General features: G+C 41.4%; 1 protein-coding gene across 1 annotated transcript; it reads left to right on the top strand.

The window, feature by feature from the left end:
• Positions 1–2,527: 2,527 nt before the first annotated feature.
• LOC138909217 (F-box protein SKIP23-like) lies at positions 2,528–3,455 on the top strand. The gene is made up of 2 exons (XM_070200405.1): positions 2,528–2,929; positions 3,072–3,455. Exons 1-2 carry the CDS (start codon positions 2,528–2,530, stop codon positions 3,453–3,455), a joined length of 786 nt encoding a protein of 261 aa, XP_070056506.1.
• Positions 3,456–27,029: the final 23,574 nt, after the last annotated feature.

Here is a 27,029-nt window from a genome sequence, read left to right as displayed (position 1 = left end):
AAACTAACCGAGCTTGGGAACATTAATAGTTTTTGTAATATGACTAGCAGGCCTCCTGGCTCAGGTGTTTTGGGTGCCCCTACTGAGGCACCACCTATATGTAATGCTACTACTTAATTATTAATATAAATTTCGTCGTTCTAGCAAAAAAATAAAAATAATCTGAAATGGAAACTCAAAGTAAGAAAGCAAATTTTAGGTAAATTCTTGTACAAAGAAAATAGGCACTTGTAGAAATGTAAGATAATTAATACGGCATAAAATATACATATGTACATTGACCTTTTTCTGAATTTCGTATATATCGAGAGCTTAATACAATGAGTTGTTTGCTTGTGCACAGACGAAAGGATTCTTTTGCATCACGTACGAATATGTGATTCAATAAAGTGCAAAATTGGTTCCTATATACTATAAATATACAAATTTAACTAATTCAATAAAATGCTAGCTACTCCCTTTTATACTATGCACAAACGAAGGTGTCAAAGTATTATCTTAATTACTAGCACATGGGGTGATTTCTCTGGCGAACTTCACATAAAGATGAGTGTTTTTATTTGAAAAGACACCTCACTTGGGGAGAGAATGGAAGAAATTTATCCCATACGGCCATACTACTATCTCTTTTCTTATGTGAGACAGGGTACAGTTCCCTTTATATCAATGTAAAAGGGATAAAAAGGTAAGAAATTGCATATTGGAGTATATATTTAGCTTCAAGCAATTATTCCAAAGGCTTCTAGCTTTATAGTACTTCTTCCATGTTACTTAGTCTGACACTTCTCATAATTAATCCGTCTAAGAAATACTAATACATTTTTATATTTCCTTAATAATAAGTTTTTATAGCTACACAAACGTTATAATATGTTTAAGATGACAAGTCTAACAGTGGTTAAATTGAAGGAATATTTGAAGTAGCGGGATACATTTGATCCTTTTCTCTATTCTTAATGAGAAGCTTTTATAGCTATAGTTTTTGCATTATTTATTACGTACGGCATATTTTAATGTTTGTGTAGCTATACAAACATTATAACATGCTGAAAGTTACAATTGTAAAAGTTTATTTTTTTTTTTAAATTTCATGCTGAGTCAAACTAAGAAAAAAATTAAAACAAAGGGAGTAATTAATTAGTGGCAGGGTGTTGGTTGGCATATGGATACAGTTAATTAGTTGTTTCAAAATAAACCAGATAAGTCAAAGAATATGATGTTCCACATTACTTCTAAGTTACTTTTGTGGCACATGCATAATGTCCTAGCTAACCTACTGATGGTTTAGTGAAAATTGAGCAAGGCCCAAATATGGGTTTTACGTGAATTAACAAGCCTCTTAGCCATTTGAGTAGTTGAAATAATCATTAGAAGTTGAAATACTGGTATATTGAACCTCTTTATATATTAAGGGGGTTAAATCGGTCTAACAATGATCATGTCATTCTTGATTGACTAAAAAATGAAAGTGTAAGTTTCAATGAATTAGAGTTAGTATAGATAGTTCTGAAATGGGACAACCTTTTTGAGTAATTATATCTCGTCCGCTTGGCGTAAATTAAAGACAAGAATAAATTAAGGAGGAAGAAGGATTACTAATAAAAGAATCCATGTTGGAATCAATACATCTAAGTTGTTAAAGCTAGGTGATTCAACAATGATGACCTACAGGTTATGGGTTCGAGTCGTGGAAACAATCACTAATGCTTGCATTAGGTTAGATTGTCTATATTATCATATCGCTTGGAGTACGTCCCTTCCTCGAACTTTGCGCGAATACAAATACTTTATGCACTGGGCTATCCAAAGATTCAACAGTGAGCCATGAGACACTCATACTCGATCAATATTGTGTACTTTTGTTCTTTTTTCTTTTTTCTTCTGTGTAGTGACTAATGAAATATTAATTATATTCACCATGTTTAGGAGAAGTCTAATAAATCAAGTTCAATAGTGAACAATTGTGTGCAATTGCATACCAAAATAATGTCAAAGATCTTACCGCTAAAGTTTAAAGTATAGTGACCCGAATGAGAGTCTTCCGCACAATATGTCGCACAGAAAAATTCAAGATTTAAACCTTAATGTTCAATTTTAATTTTTTTTACATTTGAATCATTGTATTTTTCAAAATTAACGATTCATATCTACTATTTATTATAATTTTATTATATTTTTACATAAATTTATGCTCCACACTAAATCTATATAAATTTCCTTTTTAATAAAAAAAAGGAAAAAGGTAATATTAAACGTTACTAACGCATTCTTCGGAAAAATTATAGTCCATCCGTTTCAATTTATGTGAACTCATTTGACTGGACACGAAATTCAAGAAAAGAGAGAAGACTTTTAAACTTGTGGTGTAAAATAAGGTATATATATTTTGTATGACTATAAATCATTGAATAAAGATAAGTTGTTTTCAAATAAAGAAAGGGATAATTCTTTTTGGCACAGACTAAAAAGTTGTGCCAAAAAAGAAATAAATTCATTTAAATTGAAACAGAGGGTGTAGCAACAGAGTATGGGATTGCGCAGAGGAAGTGTGATCTCTTGGTCCGATCTACCGGAAGAACTTGTGGAGAGGATCGGAAAATGTCTCGTCGACAACCCTTTCGACGTCCTTCACTTTCGTGCAGTCTGCAAAACATGGCGTTCCTCAATTCCTCCTTTCAAAAGCAACTCTCCTGATTTATCTCTTCAATTACCCTTTCCACTCGATTATCACCCGAATACGTTCCCTGGATTTTATCTTATCGAAAACACCGTTTATCTTTTCCAATTACCTCCTGATCGTGATACTTCGCTTGATTGTAGAGGCTGCTGGTTGGTCAAGGTGACAAAAACTGCTGATGGAAAATTGCAGGTTTTTAATCCACTCAACGTTTCACCAGATAATAATAATAATAATAATAATATGCCTAAGGTATTGAATTTACTAGACTTGCGCGTTTCTCAAGTTTGTAAATCTTATCGTGTGCAGCACGAAAAACTAGACCAGTAATATTTCTCTACTGGCGTTTGTTGAAGCTTTTAAATATGATCCTACTGTGTTACTTTATTCGAAGTCGTGGGATGGGAATTGGACTATATTAAAAGATGGAAGTTTCAGAATAGTCGATATCATTGTGTATAAGAGGAATTTTGTTGCTGTTGATCGATGTGGCAAGACTAGAGAGTTTGATTCTTCCTCATTCAATGAGACCATAGTATCTCCCATATTACACGACAGGGATACAGGCATACAGCCCGTGGAATCAAACGGGCAGTTATTTTTGGTTGATATGGTTTTAGATTATAATAAGACGGAGAATGTTGAATTTAGAATATACCAGCTGGATCAAGAACTACATAAGTGGATTGCAGTGCATTCGTTGGGTGATGGAATTTTCTTTATTAGTTATGACTATTGCTTCTCAGTTTCCCACCTTCGGGACCATGATGACGCCTAACATTTCACTTGTTAGGCAAACCAACGTTAGAATATAATTAGCCATTTTTAACAAAATTTTAAATTAATTAATAACAAGAAAACAAATGCGAAAATAAAGTCTGAAATAAAGTGAATATTCCATAATAATCGCGATATCTAAATACCATCCCAGAACTAGAGTCACAAGTGCACGAGCTTCTAGAATAATACAAATAAAGGTCTGAATAAAATTCAAGCTGTTTGAAATATAATACACAGCTGAGATAAGATAGAAGAGGACTTCAGAACTGCGAACGCTGTGCAATTATACCTCAAGTCTCCATTAGTAGTTGTATCCGGGAAAATCTATAGTATGCCGCTGGGACCAACTCCGAAATCTGCACAAGAAGTGCAGAGTGTAGTATCAGTACAACCGACCCCATGTACTGGTAAGTGCCGAGCCTAACCTCGACGAAGTAGTGGCGAGGCTAAGGCAATTCGTTTACATTAACCTATACACAATAATAATAATAATAACGGGAATAGTAGTAAAGCCGGTAAATAATCTCAATAATTGAAATCAATTCAGCAGTCACAATCCCTTAACTTGTTTCCATTGGGGCGTGCAACCCGTTCCAACAATATAAACTTTAAATAAATCTGTTGCGGCGTGCAACCCGCTCCTCCAATATATTCATTTCAATCAATTCTGTTGCAGCGTGCAACCCGATCCCCCAATATAAACTTTAAATAAATCTGTTGCGGTATGCAACCCGATCCCCCAATATATTTATTTTCAATTCCGTTGCGGCATGCAACCCGATCCCCCCCATATATTTTAACAGCTTTTAAATGTATTAAAAATACTCTAATAAATACCACGTTCAATAAGAAACTATTAAGTATCAAGGTATACAATAATTATAATTTATTTATGACACAAACAATGACAAGTAACAATTAATTGTGAAAATCAGGGAGAAAATAGGCAGTCTAATATTTAATATGCTAAATATTAAGTAGCAATTAAGACACATAAATCAAATAAGCATGTGACAATTATAGCAGGAATTCAAGAATTAATATTTGACAAGGAATATGAGAGAAACAATTATTATAACAATTAATTCGTGTCTTAAAATAATTTAAGATGTTTAAATAATTAAGCAAACAATTAATTTGACAAAGTATAGGCACTGGTCACCTTGCCTATACATCGTTACACATGAAATTCAGATAGCAAATAATTCAAGGGTTCTATTCCCTCAAGTCAAGATTAACCACGACACTTACCTCGCTTTGCAACCAAGTTCAAGAATCCAATAAACCTTTGCCTCGCGAATTCGTGTCCGAAATCCTCAAATCTAGTCATAAATAATTCAATATACTCAATACAAATCGTAGGAATTAATTCCATATGAATTTACTAATTTTCCAGATTAAAATCCGAATTTCATCTCAAAATTTGATAGTGGGGCCCACGTTTCGAATCTCGAAAAAACTTACGAAATCTGTACACCCATTCCGATACGAGTCCAACCATACAAAAATTATCAAATTCCGATGTCAAATGGACCTTCAAATCTTAAATTTTCATTTTTTTGGAAAGATTTACAAAAATTTCAATTTCATCCATCTAAATCCAAAATAAATGATGAATATAGACCTGAATTTATGAAATATAATCAATTTTGATTATAGAATACTTACCCAATTTAAACTCCTGAAAATCGCTTTGGAATCACCTAAATCCGAGACTCAAAACTAAAAAATGAGTAAAAATGGCTAACTCCCGATTTTTATGTGTTCTGTCCAGCATTTCCACTTCTGCAGAAACTTGACCGCATCTGCGGTCTAAAATCCACAGGTGCGATTACCCTAGAAGGCCAAAATTTTAGATTTTTTCTTAAATCCAAATTTTGATCTGTTAACCATCCGGAATCCACCCGAGACCCCCAGGACCTCAACCAAATATACCAACAAGTTCTAAAATATCATACGAACTGTAACGACTCGATCGGTCATTTCGAGAGTTATAGCTCCGTTTTCCCCATTTCTACTTCTTTTTGTGTTATTCAGCTATATTATGTTATATCGTGTTAGTTGGTTCGGGCAACAGAGAGACCTTTGGCATTAGATGTTCAGGCCTTAGCGGGCCAGCTTGTCAGATTTGATATTTCGGAGCCTAGTCGGGTATTGGCTTGTGTGGTCTCCAGATCTTCTCTTTATGACCGTATCAGGGAGCATCAGTATGATGACCCCCACTTGCCCATTCTTCAGGATAGGGTTCGGAGAGGTGATGCTAGGGATGTGACTATTGGTGATGACGGCGTGCTGAGAATGCAGGGCCAGATATGTGTGCCTAATGTAGATGGGCTTCGAGAGTTGATTCTTGAGGAGGCCCACAACTCGCGATATTCCATCCATCCGGGTATCGCGAAGATGTACCACGATTTGAGACAGCACTATTGGTGGAGGCAGATGAAGAAGGATATAGTTGGGTTTGTGGCTCGGTGTCTCAACTGTCAGCAAGTTAAGTATGAGCATCAGAGACCGAGTGACTTGCTTCAGAGATTAGAGATCCCAGAGTGGAAGTGGGAGCAGATCACTATGGACTTTGTAGTTGGGCTCCCACAGACTTCGAGGAAGTTCGAAGCTATTTGGGTTATTGTGGATCGGCTGACCAAGTTCGCGCACTTCATTCCAGTTGGTACTACTTACTCCTCAGAGCGGTTGGCTGAGATTTACATCCGAGAGATCGTTCGCCTGCATGGTGTCCCAGTTTCCATAATTTCAGATAGGGGTACTCAGTTCACATCGCAGTTTTGGAGGGTCGTGCAGCGAGAGTTGGGCACTCAGGTTGAGTTGAGCACAACTTTTCACCCTCAAACGGAAGGGCAGTCCGATCGCACTATTCAGATAGTGGAGGACATGTTGCGTGCTTGTGTCATTGACTTTGGAGGTTCATGGGTCCAGTTCCTGCCACTCGCGGAGTTTGCATATAACAACAGTTATCAGTCGAGTATTCAGATGGCTCCGTACGAGGATTTATATGGGAGGAGGTGTAGATCTCCGGTTTGATGGTTTGAGCCGGGTGAGGCTAGGATCTTAGGTACAGACTTGGTCCAGGACGCATTAGATAAGGTGAAATTGATTCAGGAGCGGCTTCGCACGGCGCAATCTAGGTAGAAGAGCTACGCGGATAGGAAGGTCCGTGATGTGTCTTTTATGGTTGGGGAGAAGGTTTTGGTGAGGGTATCACCCATGAAGGGTGTTATGAGGTTTGGGAAGAGGGGCAAGTTGAGCCCCCGGTTTATTGGGTCTTTTGAGGTGCTTCAGAGGATAGGAGAGGTGGCTTATAAGTTTGCCTTGCCACCCACCTTGTCGAGTGTGCATCCAGTGTTTCATGTTTCCATGCTCCGGAAGTATATTGGAGATCCGTTCCATATTTTGGATTTCAGCACGGTTCAGGTGGAGGGTGATATGACTTATGATGTGGAGCCGGTGACTATTTTAGATCGGCAGGTTCAAAGGTTGAGGTTAAAGGATATAGCTTCAGTGAAGGTGCAATAGAGAGGTCAGCCTGTGGAGGAGGCCACTTGGGAGACTGAGCAGGAGAGCAGAGCAGATATCCATGCCTATTCGAGACTCCAGGTATGTTTCTAGACCCGTTCGAGGACGAATATATGTTTAAGAGGGGGAGGATATAACGACCCGACCGGTCATTTCGAGAGTTATAGCCCCGTTTTCCCCATTTCTACTTTTTTTTGTGTGTTATTCAGCTATATTATGTTATATCAGGTTAGTTGGTTCGGGACCGAAGTGGTTTCAGAGTGAATTGAGACACTTAGTCTCTTAAGTAGAAACTTAAGTTGGAAAAGTCAACCGGACATTGACCTATGTGTAAATGATCTCGGATTTGAATTCTGATGGTTCTGTTAGCTCTGTTAGGTGATTTTGGACTTAGGAGTGCATCCAGAATGTGATTTGTTGGTCCGTGGTAGAATTAAGCTTGAATTGGCGAAATTGAAAATTTGGCGATTTCGGTCGGCAGTGAAAAATTTGATATCGGGGTCGGAATGGAATTCCGGAAGTTGGAGTAGGTTCGTAGTGTCATTTGTGATGTGTGTGCAAAATTTGAGGTCATTCACGTGGTTTGGTTGGTATCGGCATCGGTTGCCGAATTTGGAAATTTAGAAGTTTTTAGGCTTGAATCCGAGGGTAATTTGATGATTTGATGTTGTTTTGAGTGAATCGAAGGTTCGACTAAGTTGGTATGTTGATATATGATTTGTTGGTAATTTTGGTTGAGGTCCCGAGGGCCTCGGGGTGATTCCGGGTGGTTAACGGATTTGTCGAAGTTGGAAAATGCAGCTGAAGCTGCTGCTACTGCTATTTTCGCATCTGCGGAAGAAAGAGTCGCAGGTGCAAGGCCGCTGGTGCACATGGGGAGTGAACAGGTGCGGGCAATGCTGGGCTAGGCAGGTTGTGCAGGTGCGAGTTGGAGGTCGCATCTGCGAGCCCGCATGTGCGAAACATTGGGCGCAGATGCGGAAAGGGGGATGCTGGGCAGGCTTCGCAAAAGCAGAGGAAATGCGCAGGTGCGCCTTCGTAGGCGCGGGGTTTTGGGCCGCAGATGAGGAAGATGGGATCCTAAGTGAGTTCTGCACCTGCGATGGATTTTTCCGCAGGTGCGGTGGTGCAGAAGCGTGAAAGTTTCCGCAGGTGCGAAAAACTTAGGCAGAAACCATAAATAGAACCCTTCGCGAATTTGGTTAATTTCCACCATTTTCATGTCGGGTTTTGGAGCTTTTGGAGGGATTGTTGAAGGGTGATTCAAGGGATATCAGTGAGGTAAGTTGCTTGAGCCTAATACTTGTATATATGGTGATTTTCCGTTGTTTAAGCATTGTAATTAGTAAAAATGAGGGGTTAGGGCTTGGAATTTTCGGATAGTAATTTAAGAATTTGAAGGACCAAACGATATCGGATTTTGATGAATTTGGTATGGTTAGGTTCGTGAGTGAATGAGCTTTATATTTTTGTGAATTTTGTCTGATTTCGAGACGTGGGCCCGGGGGCCGGGTTTGAGCCAATTTTAGGTTTTGGTCTAATTTTGTAGTTTTTCTTGTGGAATTCATTCCATTAGCGCGTATTGATGGTATTGTACTGATTGTGAATAGATTCGGAGCATTTGGAGGCCGAGTCGAGAGGCAAGAGCATTGCGGGGTAGAGATTTGACTTGTTTGAGGTAAGTAACGATTGTAAATCTAGTCCTGAGGGTACGAAACCCCGAATTTTGTATCATTCCTACTATTTTAAGTGACGCACATGCTAGGTGACGGGCGTGTGGGCGTGAACTGTTGGGGATTGTGACTTGGTACGTCCCGTAGAAACTGTAAAGTTGCATACTTTGTTGAAACTATATAATACTTATATGTTTTAGAAAGAGTTTCTGTAAATTGGGCTGAATGCCATGTTTGGGCCTTGCACCAGTGCTGTTTGGACCCTTATAGGCTTTTTCTTACTATCCTCTCATTGTTTTCGATTGAAAATCTATGCTCAGTCATGTTTATACTTGTTTACCGCATAACTCAGTTTTATGACTCTATTTTGATGTATATAAATGTTTTGGGCCGAATGCCCTGTTTTACTGAAATGCCCGAGTGGCTTGAGAGGTTTGTGACTGAGTGAGACCGAGGGCCTGATTTGTGAGGATATTTATGGGATCGGGCTGCACGCCGCAACATGTTGATATCGGTCGAGGGCCTAATTGTAAGGATGAGTGTGGATCGGGGCTGCCCGCCTGTAGCATACTTTATTATTATAGCACGTGAGTTGTTCGTGCAGATTATAGCGCTTGGGCTGAAGGAGCCCCTCCAAAGTCTGTACACACCCCCAGTAAGCGCAGGTACCTACTGAGTGCGAGTGCCGAGGCTGAGTGATTGGGAGGCATGAGTGATTGTGAGGTATGCCCGAGTGGCACGAGTGACTGTGAGGTTTGCCCGAGGGGCTATTTATGATTTTATCATTTTTGCTCACCTTTACATTTTTTCTGTCTGAAAACTGTTGAAAAATATCTTTAAATGATTTTTACTGGAACTGGGTTAGACGAGATGTTTTGATTCAAACCCTGATTTTAAAAGCATGTGGTATTTTACTGATATCTCCCGATATGAATGTTATATGCTTTATTGCTCGTCACTACTGCTCTGTCTTTATTTATTATTGTTACTTACTGAGTTGGCGTACTCACGTTACTCCATGCACCTTGTGTGCAGATTCAGGTGTAGCTGGACACGGTAGCGGTTATTGATTGTTCTGGTTGCAGATTTTCTTGGAGATAACAAGGTAGCTGTTTGGCGATCGCAACCCCTGCTCTTCTCCCTCTTATCTTCCTCTAGTTGTATTTGGCTATTTTCCAGGCTGAGTTAGCCTTGATATTGTTAGACGGATTGTAGTAGATGCTCATGACTAGTGACACCCCGATGTCGGGCTTTTCCTTCCACACTTTTATTTTGATTGGAACTCCTTTACAAAGGTTTTTATGTTAAATAACATTGGAATTATCTTTAAAATGAAAATATCGGTTTGTTTTGGAAATGAGTCGGCTTTCTTAATTCTACGATAGGCGCCATCGCGACAGGGGTTAGTTTGGGTCGTGACACGAACGTATTCGAGACATCAAATCACATCAAACAATGCTAAAATTACAATTCACACCTCGATTCGAACTTTTGAGTTTCAAACTTTTCAATTTACAAATCTTGTGCCGAAACATGTTAAATGAATCCGGAATAACTTCAAATTTGGCACACAAGTCATAAATGACATAATAGAGCTATTCCAATTTCCAGAATCGGATTTTGGCCACGTTATCAAAAAGTCAAATATGTGGTCATACTTTGGAAATCTTTAGCCTTTAAATTTCTAGTTTCCGTTAAATTGCCAGAACTTGAGCTAGGGACCTCCAAATTAAATTTCGGGCATACGCCCAAGTCCCAAATAACGAGACGAACCTACCAGAATTGTCAAAACATTGATTCGGGTCCGTTTACTAAAAATGTTGACCAAAGTCAACTTAATTGAGTTTTAAGGCTATATTTCACATTTTAATCAATTGTTCACATAAATATTTTCCGGAAAATTATACGGACTGCGCACGCAAGTCAAGGAATGATAAATAGTACTTTTCGAGATACATAATTAATTATTAAATTTAAAGATGACCTTTTGGGTCATCACATTCTCAAAATTTATACGGGCTGCGCATGCAAGTCGAGGAATGATAAATAGTGCTTTTCAAGGTCTTAGAACACAAAATTATTATTAAATTTAAAGATGACATTTTGGGTCATCACATTCTCCACCTCTAAAACAAATATTCGTCCTCGAAAGGAATTAGAAAAGTACCTGAGCTGGTAAAAGGTGTGGATATTTATTCCACATGTCCGACGCGGACTCCCTGGTAGCTAATTCTATCGGTTGACCCCTCAATTGTACCCGAACTGAAGGATAACTCTTAGACCTTAACTTTCGGATATGCCGAGCTAGAATAGCTACCGGGTCCTCTTCAGAAGTCAAATATTTGTCCAATTAGACTGAGCTGAAATCTAACACATGGTAACGGATCACCATGATATTTTCGGAGCATAGACACATGGAACACCAGATAAACCGTTGATAAACTAGGTGGTAATACAAGAATGTAGGCTACTTCGCCCACTCTTTAAAGAATTTCGAAGGGTCCTACATACCTAGGGTTCAACTTGCCCTTCTTTCCAAACCTCATTACACCTTTCATAGGTGAAACCCGGAGCAATACTCTTTCTCCAACCATGAATATAGTATCACGAACTTTACGGTCGACATAACTCGTTTGCCTAGACGGAGCTGTGCAAAGTGGATCCTGAATAACCTGACCTTATCCAAGGTATCATGTACCACATCGGTACCCAACAACCGAGCCTCTCCCGGTTCAAACCATCCAACTGGCGAACGACATCGCCTTCCGTATAATGCCTCATATGGAGCCATCTCAATGCTCGACTGGTAGCTATTATTATAAGCAAACTCCGTAAGTGGCAAGAACTGATCCCAAGAACCTCCAAAGTCTGTAACACAAGCGCAAAGCATATCTTCCAATATTTGAATAGTGCGCTCTGACTGCCCATCTCTCTGTGGATGAAATGTTGTACTCAACTCAACCTGCATGCCTAACTCATGTTGTACAACCCTCCAGAAGTGCGAGGTAAATTGCGTACCTCGATATGAAATAATAGACACGGGCACACCGTGAAGGCGGGCAATCTCACGAATGTAAATTTCAGCTAACCGCTTTGAAGAATAGATAACTGCCACTGGAATGAAATGTATTGACTTGGTCAACATGTCCACAATAACCCATACTACGTCAAACTTCCTCTGAGTCAGTGGGAGTGAACAACAAAATCCATAGTGATACGCTCCCACTTCCACTCAGGAATTTTTAACTTCTGAAGCAAACCACCAGGTCTCTGATGCTTGTACTTGACTTGTTGACAATTTAGACACCGAGCTACATGTGCAACTATATACTTCTTCATTTTTCTCCACCAATAATGTTGTCGTAAATCTTGATATATTTTGGCGGTACCTGGATGAATAGAATACCTGGAACTGTGTGCCTCTTCAATAATTACTTCACGAAGCCCGTCAACATTAGGCACACAAATATGACCCTGTATTCGCAGAACTCCATCTCCCCCTACAACAACCTGTTTGGCATCACCGTGCCGCACCGTGTCCTTTAGGATAAGTAAATGAGGATCATCATACTGTCGCTCTCGAATACGCTCATATAAAGAAGACCGAGCAACTGTGCAAGTTAGAACCCGACTGGGTTCTGAAATATCTAACCTCACAGACTGATTATCCAAAGTCTGGACATCCGCATCTAATGGTCTCTCACCAATCGGAATATAAGCTAGGCTGCCCATACTCACAACCTTTCTACTAAAAGCATCGGTCGCCACATTGACCTTTCCAGGGTGATACAAAATGGTTATATCATAGTCTTTCAACAACTCCAACCATGTTCTCTGCCTCAAATTAAGATATTTTTATCTGAATAGATACCGTACACTACGATGATCTGTGAATACTTCACATGATACGCCGTAGAGGTAGTGTCTCCAAATCTTCAGCGCATGAACAATGGCTGCCAATTCTAAGTCATGAATATGATAATTCTTCTCATTGACTTTCAACTGCCGTGACGCATAAGCAATCACTCTGCCATTTTGTATTAATACTTCTCTAAGTCCAATTCGAGATGCATTACAATACACCGTGTAAGACCCCGAACCTTTAAGTAATACCAATACTAGGGTTGTAGTCAAAGCTGTCTTGAGCTTTTGAAAGCTCTCCTCACACTATTCGGTCTTCCTGAATGGAGCACCCTTCTGGATCAATCTGGTTTTAATAGTTGTTTATAATCAATTACAGAATCGTCAATTAATTTCATGTTAACAAAAATCTCATTTCAAACCTTCACAATACTGATAACGAGATGCGTGGCATGAAGACCTCATAATTATTTACCCAAATTAATGAGTCACATTTAACGCCATGTGGGCGGGCACCTACCTCGTAGGTTAAAACTCAATAATTACAATGCAAATTTGGCAAGTATGCATAGAGAATTTCATATAAGAATTTTCAAATAAGCATAACAGGCATGACTCCTTATTATTGCTATAGTACAAATTTAATTTCACAAGGGAGAACTTAAATACAAAACTTTTTCTCACAAGGATCTCGTTCTTATATAACTTCCACTACAGCTCGTAGCCCGGTTTAAACATATCAATTTATATTAAAATGCGAGGATCTCGTCCTTAGTTCTGAATCACAAGTAATATGCACATCGTGCCAATCAAAAATTTCCATTTTCTCCTTTTAAATGATTTCGGTTAAACAAAATCACAACACATAATGAACCCCACACTGGTAGGGCATATAATTCATAATTTGTAATTAATTATCCGTAAATTACATCAAAACGTACCGAAATGAGTAACAAAAAGCCACCTTTAGCCTCGCAGCTCTTATTAGTGACCAACATGGAATGATAAGCGTAGTTATCTCTATAGAATCTCCCAACAAGAGTAAAGACATAAGTAGCTTATAGAATTACGAAATTCACTCATAAGTGGAGCACAATAGGAGGACTCGTCTCGATACTCAGAACTGAATCAAGTTAAGGAAATTATTCCTTTATATTAAATCGAGGTCGTACCTTTAATGACACCATTTGATATAGCGACCTCTGCCATACCATAAAATAAATATATCAACGGCTGGGCCTCCATCTCTAGGACGCCTTCTACCCGCCCGTCCTCCACCCCTAACTGGTCGTGTGAGTGGTGTAGTAACTGCAATGGGGCATGTAACCTGAGTGCTTTGATGAAATATGTCTCTCCCAAGTATGGGACAATTTTCTCATGATGTGCCTAGTATCACCACATTCATAACAACCCGTTTGAGGGTTTGGCTGCTCATACTGAGTCTGTGCCAGATAACTGGAATAACCATTGTAGGAAACTCATGTCAGTGGTGCATTAAAAGGATTTACTGGAGCACCCTGAGTAATCCGATGTGCGAACTAGGCTGCCCGACTGCCCGAGCCCCGCCATAGTGATTTATACTCGCAGAGTAGAACCCACTGAATCCCCCATAACCTTGAGATGTCTTGGTCTCCTTAGTTTCCTTTTTCCTCACCCCGAACATGTTCTAATATCTTGGCAATTTCTACCACTAGCGGAAATGAAGTATCAGTCTGTAGTTCCCGAGTCGTACAAAATTTTACGATCATAATTGAGTCCTTTAAAGAGTCTGTGGACTCACTCTCTGTCTGTAGGAAGCAAAGTAGAAATATAATGGGCTAACCTATTGAACCTGATGGCATATTATGATACTGTCATAGTGACCTGACGCAACCGTTCAAACTCTATGCGCCACGCATTATGGAGAGTCCGGGAAACAAACTCTTTCAAAAGCGTTTCTGAGAACTGAGCCAAGTGGGCGATGTTGCATTGGCTGGTCTGCCCTCTTCATAGGCTTGTCACAAACACCTGTGGAGAATTATCTCTCCCAAGGCCAATTTCTTATTTTTTATGCTGATTCAACACTGTTGAGCTAACCCATTTCTTAACATACTCTTCGATTCTTCCTTGGGGTAGCCCTTACCCCTATTTATACACAACGATCACAAAAGTAGATCTCTATACAGACAAATCTTGGAACGAACCACATAGTCCAGAATTTCGTCAACCACTGTACTTCCTCCGAAGCACCCCAAAATCCGCAACCATGACGTCCACACTTAGTAGACCTTCTATAAATTTAAAGTTGTTTCTCTAACTCCTTTGGTACCGAAGTATAGGATTATTAAGTAGGCGGACATACCGCAAGTCCCAACCCTATCCTCTACAAAATCTCAGGTCTTAAACATGTGTAAATTTTTAAGGAACCTTTTAGTACCACAAATATACATTTCAGGCCAAAACTGATATAACACATGACCCCGCAATCCATCCATTGTTAGTGGACTCCCCCACTCGGTGCGAAGTCATAGTTCACCACGTCTGATGATCCACAATATTAACCTTCACAGCTCGTATAAATCAACCAGATGCCAAAGTCCATTGCACCCCCACATGATTCACGGGGTGATCTCTCAATACGTCTACATCTTCAGTCGGAACCACACGTTGAGGTTGTGTTTTAGCATCTCTGGCTCTCTCGTAGTCCATCTGCGGCATCACGAACCATCGACGCACAACTGATATCGAGTGCACAATATCATACACGAATGGATACAAAGGAATATGAGATATATGTTTCAAGATAAATCAATGTCGCACGATAAGGAATGAAAGAAGTGGAATTATTCCTTAACTCTGTAGCCTCTAGAAGATAAGTACAAACGTCTCCATACCGATCCTTCACACTCTACTAAGCTTGATCATGACTCGTGAGACCTATGTAACCTAGTGCTCTGATACCAACTGTCACGACCCGAAATTCCAACCTTCGGGACTGTGATGACGCCTAACATTTCACTTACTAGGCAAGCCAATATTAGAATATAATTAGCCATTTTAAACAAAATTTTAAATTAATTAATAACAAGAAAATAAATGCGGCAATAAAGTATGAAATAAAGTGAATATTCCATAATAATCGCGATATCTAAATACCATCCCAGAACTGGAGTCACAAGTGCACGAGCTTCTAGAATAATACAAATAAAGGTCTGAATAAAACTCAATCCTTTTGAAATATAATACACAATTGAGACAAGATAGAAGGGGACTTCAGAACTGCGAATGCTGTGCATTTATACCTCAAGTCGCCACTGGTAGCTGTATCCGGGAAAATCTACAGTACGCCGCTGGGACCAACTCTGAAATCTGCACAAGAAGTGCAGAGTGTAGTATCAGTACAACAAACCTCATGTACTGGTAAGTGCCAAACCTAACCTCGACAAAGTAGTGACGAGGCTAAGACAGTTCGCTTACATTAACCTGTACACAATAATAATAATAATAATAATAATAACAAGAATAATAGTAAAACCAGTAAATAATCTCAATAATGGAAGTCAATTCAGCAGTCACAATCCCTCAACTTATTTCCATTACGGCGTGCAACCCGTTCCAACAATATAAACTTTAAATAAATCTGTTGCGGCGTGCAACCTGCTCCTCCAATATATTCATTTCAATCAATTCTGTTGCGGCGTGCAACCTAATCCTCCAATATAAACTTTAAATAAATCTGTTGCGGCGTGTAACTCGATCCCCCAATATATTTATTTTTAATTCCGTTGCGGCGTGCAACCTGATCCCCCCATATATTTTAACAACTCTTAAATGTAATAAAAATACTCCAATAAATACCACGTTCAATGAGAAACTATTAAGCATCAAGGCATACACTAATTATAATTTATTTATGAAACAAACAATGACAAGTAGCAATTAATTGTGGAAATCAAGGTGAAAATAGGTAGTCTAATATTTAATATACTAAATGTCAAGTAGAAATTAAGACACATAAATCAAATAAGCATGTGACAATTATTGCAGGAATTCAAGAATTAATATTTGACAAGGAATAGGAGAGAAACAATTATTATAATAATTAATTTGTTTCTTAAAACAATTCAAGATGTTTAAATAATTAAGCAAACAATTAATTTGACAAAGTATAGGCACTCATCACCTTTCCTATATATTGTTACACATGAAATTCACATAGAAAATAATTCAAGGGTTCTATTCCCTCAAGTCAAGGTTAACCACAGCACTTACCTCGCTTTGAAACCTAGTTAAAGAATCCAATAAACCTTTGCATCGCGAATTTGTGTCCGAAATCCTCAAATCTAGTCATAAATAATTCAATATACTCAATACAAATCGTAGGAATTAATTCCATATGATTTTACTAATTTTCCGGATTAAAATCCTAAATTCATCTAAAAAATCGATAGAGGGGCCCATGTTTTGAATCTTGAAAAAACTTACGAAATTCGAACACTCATTCCGATACGAGTCCAACCATATAAAAAGTATCAAATTCCGGAATGATGTGATTAGAACTTGTTGGTCACGACGTTTTACGGAGGGAGTAGCGGGTTGTGACAAGTTGGTATCATAGCTCTAGGTTCATAAGTGCCGTGAGTCATAAGCAAGTTTAGTAGAGTCTCGAGGATTGGTACAGAGACGTATGTATTTATCTTCGAGAGGCTATGGAACTGTTAGGAAAAATTTCACTTCTTTGATTCCTTTGTTATGCGAAATTGTTGACTTCAGAATTCTAAACTTATGTATTTTATTCTCACATATGGTGAGGGCACGTACAAGCGGATCTGATGACCAGGCACCCGTGCCCCCTGCATCTTAGCTTAGGCTGGATTGATTCCACTTGCTCCTGTCATATCTCGGGACGGGGGAGGAGCACAGACTCCCGCCGCCGGTACTCCAGAGCAGCGAGTTCAGGTAGACCAGGATCCAGAGATCATACCAGTGCAGCCGGTAGCTCCCGTTCAGCCCGAGGTTAGGGCAGCAGTTTCTTCGGCAGAGCAGCTCAGACTTGAGAGGTATAAGAAGTACCACCCTCCTACCTTCAGCAAATTGGCGTAAGAGGATGCCTAGAGTTTTCTGGAGGAGTGTTACTACATTCTCCGTACTATGGGTGTAGCGGAGTCGATTGGGGTTTCTTTTACTACATTCCAGCTTAGAGGAGCAACCTATCAGTGGTGGCGAGCTTATGAGTTGAGTAGTCTAGCTGAGGCAACTTCACTTACATGGACTTAGTTCTCGGACATGTTCTTAAGGGAGTATGTTCCCTAGAGTCTCAGAGACGCATGGCGCGTGAAGTTTGTCCAGTTGTGCCAGGGTGCTATGACTGTGCTAGAGTATGCAGTTCGTTTCAGTGATTTGGACCGACCTGCACTAGCCTTGGTTGCCACAGTTCGAGAGAGGGTTCGTCGGTTTATTGAGGGACTTCACCCCAGTATAAGGCTTAGCATGGCCCGGGAGTTGGAGATGGATAATTATTACCAGTAGGTTGTGAGTATTACTAGGAGATTAGAGGGTATGCTTGCTCGGGAGAGAGAGGAGAGGGAGGCCAAGAGGTCTCGAGAGTCTGGAACTTATAGTGGTACTCGTTCCCCAGCTGCAGTTCCTCATGGTAGGGGCTATGGGAGTCGTCCCGTTCATTCAGCTCTTCCAGTTGTCAGTGGTATTCCGGTCCCTTCTTGACCCGAGGAGCCTTATTATGCACCACTAGTATCTAGTGCACCTCCTGCACGAGGTGCTTTTAGCGGTCAGTCCAGCAGACCTGGCCCGAGCCAGGCATATCATCCACGCTCTCCGAGAGCTTGTTTTGAGTGTGGAGACACTCTCCATATGGTGAGGGATTGACCTAGACTTAGGAGGGGTCCACCTCCACAGACTTCACAATCACCGCGTGCTCCAGCGGGTCCTCAGGTTATGATTCCAGCACCAGCTACTGTCCACCTGCTCAACCAGCTTGAGGTGGAGGTTGAAGGGGTCGAGGTCACCCTAGAGGGGTAGGCCAGGCCATATATTATGCCATTCCTGCTCGTAGAGAGGCAGTTGCTTCCGACTCTATCATTACAGGTATTGTTCTGGTATGTCATAGAGATGCGTCGATTTTATTTGATCTAAGCTCCACTTATTCCTATGTGTCCTCTTATTTTTCCCCGTATTTGGGCGTATCTCGGGATTCCTTGAGTTTCCCTATTTATGTGTCTACTTATGTGGGAGATTCTCTTATTGTGGACCGCGTGTACCAGTCATGTTTGATTGCTCTTAGTGGTTTTGAGACAGAGCCGATTTATTATTGCTCAGTATGATAGAGGTTGATGTTATCTTGGGCATAGACTGGTTGTAGCCCCATTATACTATTCTTGATTGTCACGCTAAGACCGTGACGCTGGCTATGCCAGGATTACCACGATTAGAGTGGCGAGGTACCTTAGAGTATACTTCCAGCAGAGTTATTTCATTTCTTAAAGCTCAACTAATGGTTGAGAAGGGGTGTGACGCGTATCTAGATTATGTGAGAGATGTCAGTATTGATACCCCTACAGTTGAATCAGTCCTAGTAGTGAGGGATTTTCCAGATGTGTTTCCAGCTGATCTTCCGGGCATGCCGCCTGACAGAGATATTGATTTTGGCATTTATTGTCGGGCACTCAACCCATCTCTATTTCTCCATATCATATGGCTCATCTTGAATTGAAAGAGTTGAAGGAGAAGTTACAAGAGTTGCTTGATAAGGGCTTCATTCGGCCCAGTATGTCACCTTGGGGTGCTCCTGTTTTGTTTGTGAAGAAAAAGAATGGTTCTATGCATATGTGCATTCATTATCGCCAGTTGAACAAAGTTACAATGAAGAACATGTATCCATTTCCACGTATTGATGACTTATTTGATCAGTTACAGGGTGCCATAGTATTTTCTAAGATTGACTTACGTTCAAGCTATCATCAGTTGAAGATTTGGGAGCCAGATATCTCAAAAACTGCTTTCAGGACTCGGTATGGTCACTACAAGTTCCTTGTGATGTCATTTGAGCTGACCAATGCCCCAACAACATTTATGCACTTGATGCACAGTGTGTTCCGGCCCTATCTTGATTCATTCTTCGTTGTGTTTAATGACGACATTCTGGTGTACTCCCGGACCCGGGAGGATCATGAGCAACACTTGATGACTATGCTTCAGCCCCTAAGAGAAAAGAAGTTATATGCAAAATTTTCAAAGTGAGAGTTTTGGCTAGACTCGGTGGAATTCTTAGGCCATGTAATATCGAGTGATGGGGTCCAAGTGGATCTAAAGGAAGGTTGAAGCAGTGTAGAGTTGGCCTAGACCGTCCTCAGCTATGGAGATCTAAAGTTTTCTTGGTTTGGCAGGGTATTACCGTCGATTTGTAGAGGGTTTCTCGTCTATTGCAACACTTATGACCAGGCTCCAAAAGGGTGCTCCGTTCAGGTGGACAGAGGAGTGTGAGGAGAGCTTTCAGAAGCTCAAGACAACTTTGACTACAGCCCCAGTATTGGTATTGCCTACAGGTTTGGGGTTTTATACTCTATATTGTGATGCATCGCGAATTGGTCTTGGTGCAGGACGGTAGGGTGATTGCCTATGCGTCCAGACAGTTGAAGGTGCATGTAAAGAACTATCCTTTCCATGACCTTGAGTTAGCAGCTATTGTTCAAAAAAATATTTTTGGGAGCCATCATTAGCAAAAACGAGGAAGGGTGGGTCATAAAGCCCACACCTGAAACTACACGTGCCAGTGTAGGGGTGGATTGTGATTATTCCCCTTATTTGGGATGAAATTGAAATATATGTGAAATTGTGATATTATTCCCCTTAATTGGGATGAAACTGGTAAAAATTGTGGATTGGAAAAGTCAACCCACGCGGCATATGTGGGAACGCGGCCTAGCTGATGAGGTGGAGATCGGACGCCATGTTGCGCACATAGTGTTACTACTCTTGGTAACAACTTTCTTGCGCATCACATGTCAAACCACATTGTTCGTGGGGAGATGGCCTAGCTGATCGGGCGTGATCAGACTCCGTGCTAACAAAGATGGTGGTATATCGGTGCTAATGATCTCCCAACCAAATTTTATATATGAAGTTCGTATTTTGAAAATTATTATGTTTTAACTGGACATTTGGATATTGTTGATTGTGACTTGTTGTTTCTATATGTTACCTTTTCTTATATGGGCATTCTATTTTGAAAGAGGACTTTTAGCTATCCATACTAGTGCTATTCGACGGTACTAACATCCCTTTTGTGGGAGGCGCTGCATCTTTAATGGATGCAAGTAGTTCTACAGCAAGCGACATTGAGCAGTGATAACAGTACACTCTCTTCAGTTGACTTGGTGGGCCCCACTTCATTTCGGGGTCATGTATCTTTCGTTTCTCATATACTGTGTTTTGAGGTATAGCCGGGGCCTTATTGCCGGCATCTCCATATTACTCTTTTGTTGTACTTAGAGGCTCCGTAGACAGGTTGTGGGTGGTATTTGATGTGGGTAATTGAACTAGAAATGTTGGTATTTAGCAAACATGTTTTTCATTATATATATAATGTCACGACCCAAAAACCTAACCTGTCGTGATGACGCCTATCGTGGTACTAGGCAAGCCGACTCATTCCAAAACAAACCGGGAGTTCAAATCAAAACAAAAGTGCGGAAAAGAAAAGCCCGGCATTAGGGTGTCACTAGTCATGATCATCTACTACAATCTGTCTAACAATATCAAGGCTAACTCAGCCTGAAAAGTAGCTAAATACAACTAAAGGAAGATAAGAGGGAGAAGTGCAGGGCGGCGATCGCCAGCCAGCTACCTTGCTATCCCAGGGAAAATCTGCAACCAGAATAATCAACAACCACTACCGTGTCCAGCTACACCTGGATCTGCACACAAGGTGCAGGGAGTAGCGCGAGTACGCCAACTCAGTAAGTAACAACAGTAAATAAAGGCTGAGTAGTAGTGACGAGCAATAAATCATATAACGTTTATATCAGGAAATCTCAGTAAAATACCACATGCTTTTAAAATCAGGATTTGAATCAAAACATCTCGTCTAAACCCAGTTCCAGTAAAAATAATTTAAATATATTTTTCAATAATTTTTCAAACAAAGGCTCAATGCAAAGGTGAGCAAAAATGATGAAATCATAAATAGCCCCTCGGGAAAATCTCACAGTCACTCATGCCACTCGAGCATACCTCACAATCACTATTGCCACTCGGGCATACCTCACCATCACTCTTGCCACTCGGGTATACCTCACAACCACTCATGCCCCATAGTCACTCACCACTCGACACTCGCACTCAGTAGGTACCTGCGCTCACTGGGGGTGTGTACAGACTCCGGAGGGGCTCTTTCAGCCCAAGCGCTATATCAAGCCAAATCATGGCATAAATCACTCAGGCCCTCGGCCTATATCAAAGATGCTGCGGCGTGCAGCCCGATCCCATAAATATCCTCATAAATCAGGCCCTCGGCCTCACTCAATCATAAACCTCTCAAGCCACTCGGGCATTTCAGTAAAAAATAAAACAGGGCATTCAGCCCAAAACAACATTTATATGTATCAAAATAGAGTCATAAAACTGAGTTATGCAGTAAACAAGTATAACCACGACTGAGTATAGATTTTTCAATCGAAAACAATGAGAAGATAGTAAGAAAAGGCCCCTAAGGGTCCAAACAACACTGGCATAAGGCCCAAACATGGCATCCAACCCAATTTACAAAAACTCTTTCTAAAACATATAAGTATCATATAATTTCCACAAAAAATGCAACTTTACAATTTCAACGGTACGGACCAACTCACAATCCCCAATCGTGCACGCCCACACGCCTGTCACATATCATGTGCGTCACCTCAAAATAGTAGAATGATACAAAAATTTAGAGTTTCATTCACTCAGGACTAGATTTACAATCGTTACTTACCTCAAACTGGTCAAATCTCTACCTCGCAATGCTCTTGCCTCTGGACTCGGCCTCCAAATGCTCTGAATCTATTCACAATCAGTACAATACAATCCATACGCGCTAATGGATTGAATTCCACAAGAAAAGCTGCAAAATTAGAGCAAAACCTGAAATTGGCTCAAACCCGCCCCCCGATCCCACGTCGCAAAATTCAACAAAATTTACAAAACTAGAAAGCTCATTCACTCACGAGTTTAACCATACCAAATTCATCAAAATCCGACATCGTTTGGTCCTTCAAATCCTTAAATTACTTCTCCAAAAATCCCAAGCCCTAGCCCCTCATTTTCGATAATTACATGATTAAACAACGGAAAATCACCATATATACGAGTATTAGGGCTCAAGTAACTTACCTCAATGAAAACCCTCTTGATTCCCTCTTCAAATCTCTCCCAAAAGCTCCAAAACTGAATAGAAATGGTGAAGAGTGCACCAAAATTCGTGAAGTGTGCAATATGTACCTTTTGCCTAGGCTTTTCGCACCCGCGCGACTGTACCTGCGGTCCCATCAACCACACCTGCACAAGTCACTTAAACGTCCAGGTTCCGCATCTGCGGCCAACCTGTCGCACCTGCGCATGACGCGTCCCATCTGCGAAGCCAGCCTTTTTCCTTCCTTCCGCATCTGAGCCTCAGGTCTCGCACATGCGGGCTCGCAGATGCGATAGCCTTCTCGCACCTGCGCATCTTGCCTAGCCCAGCATTTCCTGCACCTGCGAACCCCCATGCGCACCAGCGGCCCCGCACCTACGATTCTTCCTTCCGCATGTGTGGAAATAACAGAAGCAGCAGCTTCACTTGCATCTTCCTACTTCGACAAATCCGTTAATCATCCAGAATCACTCCGAGGCCCTCGGGACCTCAACAAAAAATACCAAGTTATATATCAACATACAAACTTAGTCGAACCTTTGAATCACTCAAAACAACATCCAAACACCAAGTTACCCTCGGATTCAAGCCAAAGAACTTCTAAATTTCCAAATTCGACAACTGATGCCAAAACTAACCAAACCACGTCCGAATGACCTCAAAATTTGCACACACTTCAAAAATGACACTACGAACCTACTCCAACTTCCGAAATTCCATTCCGACCCATATATCAAATTTTTCACTGCCGACCGAAATTGCCAAATTTTCAATTTCGCCAATTCAAGCCTAATTCTACCAAGGACCTCCAAATCACATTCCGGACGCAATCCTAAGTCCAAAATCACCTAACGGAGCTAACAGAACCATCAGAATTCAAATCCGAGATCGTTTACACATAGGTCAATATCCGGTTGACTTTTCCAACTTAAGGTTCTAAACAAGAGACTAAGTATCTCATTCCACTCTGAAACCACTCCGGACCCAAACCAACTAACCCGGTATATCATAATATAGCTTAAGAGCATAAAGAAATAAAAATGGGGAAAACGGGGTAATAACTCCAGAAATGACCGGTCGGGTCGTTACATTCTCCCCCTCTTAAACAACTGTTCATCCTCGAACGGGTCTAGAAACATACCTGTAGTCTCTAATAGGCGTGGATATCTGCTCCACATCTACCGCTCGGTCTCCCAGGTGGCTTCCTCTATAGGCTGACCTCTCCACTTCACCTTCACTGAAGCTATATCCTTTGACCTCAACCTTCGAACCTGTCGATCCAAAATAGCCACTGGCTCCATATCGTAAGTCATATCACCCTCCAATTGAACCGAGCTGAAGTCCAAAACATGGGACGAATCTCCAATATACTTTTGAAGCATGGAAACATGAAACACTGGGTGCACACTCGACAAGCTGGGTGGCAAGACAAGCTTATAAGCCACCTCCCCAATCCTGTGAAGCACCTCAAAAGGCCTAATGAACCGGGGGCTCAACTTGCCCCTCTTCCCAAACCTCATAACACCCTTCATGGGTGATACCTTCAGCAAAACCTTCTCCCCAACCATGAAAGATACGTCACGAACCTTCTTGTCCGCATAGCTCTACTGCCTATACTGCGCCATGTGAAGCCGCTCCTGAATCAATTTCACCATATCTAATGCATCCTGGACCAGGTATGTACCCAAGAGCCTAGACTCACCCGGCTCAAACCATCCAGCCAGAGATCTATACCTCCTCCCATATAATGCCTCGTACGGAGCCATCTGAATACTTGACTGATAATTGTTGTTATATGAAAACTCTGCGAGTGGCAGAAAATGGTCCCATGAACCCCCAAAGTCAATAACACTAGTGCGCAACATTTTTTCCAATATCTGAATAGTGCGCTCAGACTACCTGTCTGTCTGAGGGTGAAAAGTTATGCTCAACTCAACCTGAGTACCCAACTCTCGTTGCACTGCCCTCCAAAACTGCGATGTAAACTGAGTGCCCCTAGCCGAAATGATGGAAACTGGGACACTATGCAGGCGAACAATCTCTCAGATGTAAATCTCATTCAACCGCTCTAAAGAGTAAGTAGTACCAACTGGAATGAAGTGCGCAGACTTGGTCAGTCAATCCACAATAACCTAAATAGCATGCTTGTACTTCCTTGAAGTCCGTGGGAGCCTACTACAAAGTCCATGGTGATCCGCTCCCACTTCCACTACAGAATGTCTAATCTCTGAAGCAAACCACCCGGTCTCTGATATTCATACTTAACCTACTGACAGTTGAGACACCGAGCTACAAACCCAACTTTATCCTTCTTTATCTACCTCCACCAATAGTGCTGTCTCAAATCCTGGTACATCTTCGCGGCACCCGGATGGATGGAATACCACGAGCATGGGCCTCCTCAAGAATCAACTTTCGAAGCCCATCTACATTAGGCACACATATCCGGCCCTGCATCCTCAACACGTCGTCATCACCAATAGTCACAGCCCTAGCATCACCTCTCTGAACCCTGTCCTGAAGAACGATCAAGTGGGGGTCATCATACTAATGCTCCCTGATACGGTCATAAAGAGAAGACCTGAAGACCACACAAGCCAATACCCTACTAGGCTCCGAAATATCCATTCTCATAAGCTGGCCCGCTAAGGCCTGAACATCCAATGCCAAAGGTCTCTCTGCTACTGGAAGGTATGCTAAGCTCCCCAAACTCTCTGCCCGACGACTCAAAGCATCTGCCACCACATTGGCCTTCCCCGGGTGGTACAAAATAGTGATATCATAGTCCTTAAGAATCTCCAACCATCTCCGCTGACGCAAATTAATATCCTTCTGCTTGAACAGATGTTGCAGACTCCGGTGATCAGTATAGATCTCACAATGAATCCCATACAAATAATGACTCCAAATATTTAAGGCATGAACAATGGCTGCCAACTCAAAGTCATGGACATGATAGTTCTTCTCATGGGTCTTCAACTGGTGCGAGGCGTAGACAATCACCCTACCCTCCTGCATCAAAACACAACCAATGCCTATCTTCGAGACATCACAATACACGGTGTACGAACCTGAAGCTGATGGTAGAACAAACACTGGAGTTGTGGTCAAAGCAGTCTTGAGCTTCTGAAAGCTCTCCTCACATTCATCCGACCACCTGAATGGAGCACCCTTGTGGGTCAATTTGGTCAAAGGCGATGCAATAGATGAAAATGTCTCCATAACTCTGCACCGCCTCTACCTTCTTCGGATCCACCTGAATACCCTCACTGGACACCACGTGTCCCAAGAATGCTACTGAACTAAGCCAAAACTCACACTTGGAGAACTTTACATAAAGCTTCTCCTCCCTTAATCTCTGTAATACAATCCTCAAATTCCTTTAACTACGCCGGTGCCATATGATACGGTGGAATAGAAATAACTGGTGGTGAAGTTGGAGGCTGACTCCTCTGCTGAGATAGACCTCCATGACGACGAGGATAATGCCTCCACATATGCCCAAACTCCCTCACACTCAAAACAACTCCCTGGTGCTGGTGGCGGGAACTAAAGGGAACACCTAGCACCGGGATAACTGGTAGAAGAACCTGGCATGGAAGAGCCCTGAACAGGTGGAGCACGGGACAAAATCTGAGCTGGAAGGGAACTAAGTGACGAGTGGCCCTGATGAGAACTGTAAGAACCATGGCCAGATGATGCACCACGGTGAAATGGCCGAGCTGACTGGGTCTGTCTGAAATGATGACCTCTACCGTGCTGGAACTGACCCCCAAAAGGAGCACCGCTGAATCCACCCTGACCACGAGGCCTCTTGGCCTCCCTCTCAACCCTCTCCTGACTGAGAACCATCTCAATCTTCCGAGCAATGTCGACAACCTCATCAAAAGTAGCACCCAAAACCCTCTCTCTGGTCATGAGCAACTCTAGCTAATAATTGAGACCATCAATAAACCTCATGATCCTATCCCTGTCTGTGGGAACCAACCAGATAGCATGACGGGCTAACTCCGAGAATCGCATCTCATACTGTGTCACAGACATATCACCCTATCGAAGTTGCTCAAACTGTCTGCGTAACTCCTCTCTGCGGGATCTAGGCACGAACTTCTCCAAAAAGACC

The sequence above is a fragment of the Nicotiana tomentosiformis genome, chromosome 4 (genome assembly GCF_000390325.3).
Source record: "Nicotiana tomentosiformis chromosome 4, ASM39032v3, whole genome shotgun sequence".
NCBI classification, from domain to species: domain Eukaryota; kingdom Viridiplantae; phylum Streptophyta; class Magnoliopsida; order Solanales; family Solanaceae; genus Nicotiana; species Nicotiana tomentosiformis.
This window is presented reverse-complemented; position numbering and strand designations above follow the sequence as displayed.

What these genes read in the sequence shown, in the direction of transcription:
- LOC138909217 (XM_070200405.1), top strand. Translation starts at nt 2,528, where the DNA reads ATGGGATTGCGCAGAGGAAGTGTGATCTCTTGGTCCGATCTACCGGAA. An exon ending in ATAATAATAATATGCCTAAG is followed by an intron (nt 2,930 to 3,071) that starts GTATTGAATTTA and finishes CTTTATTCGAAG; the next exon opens with TCGTGGGATGGGAATTGGAC.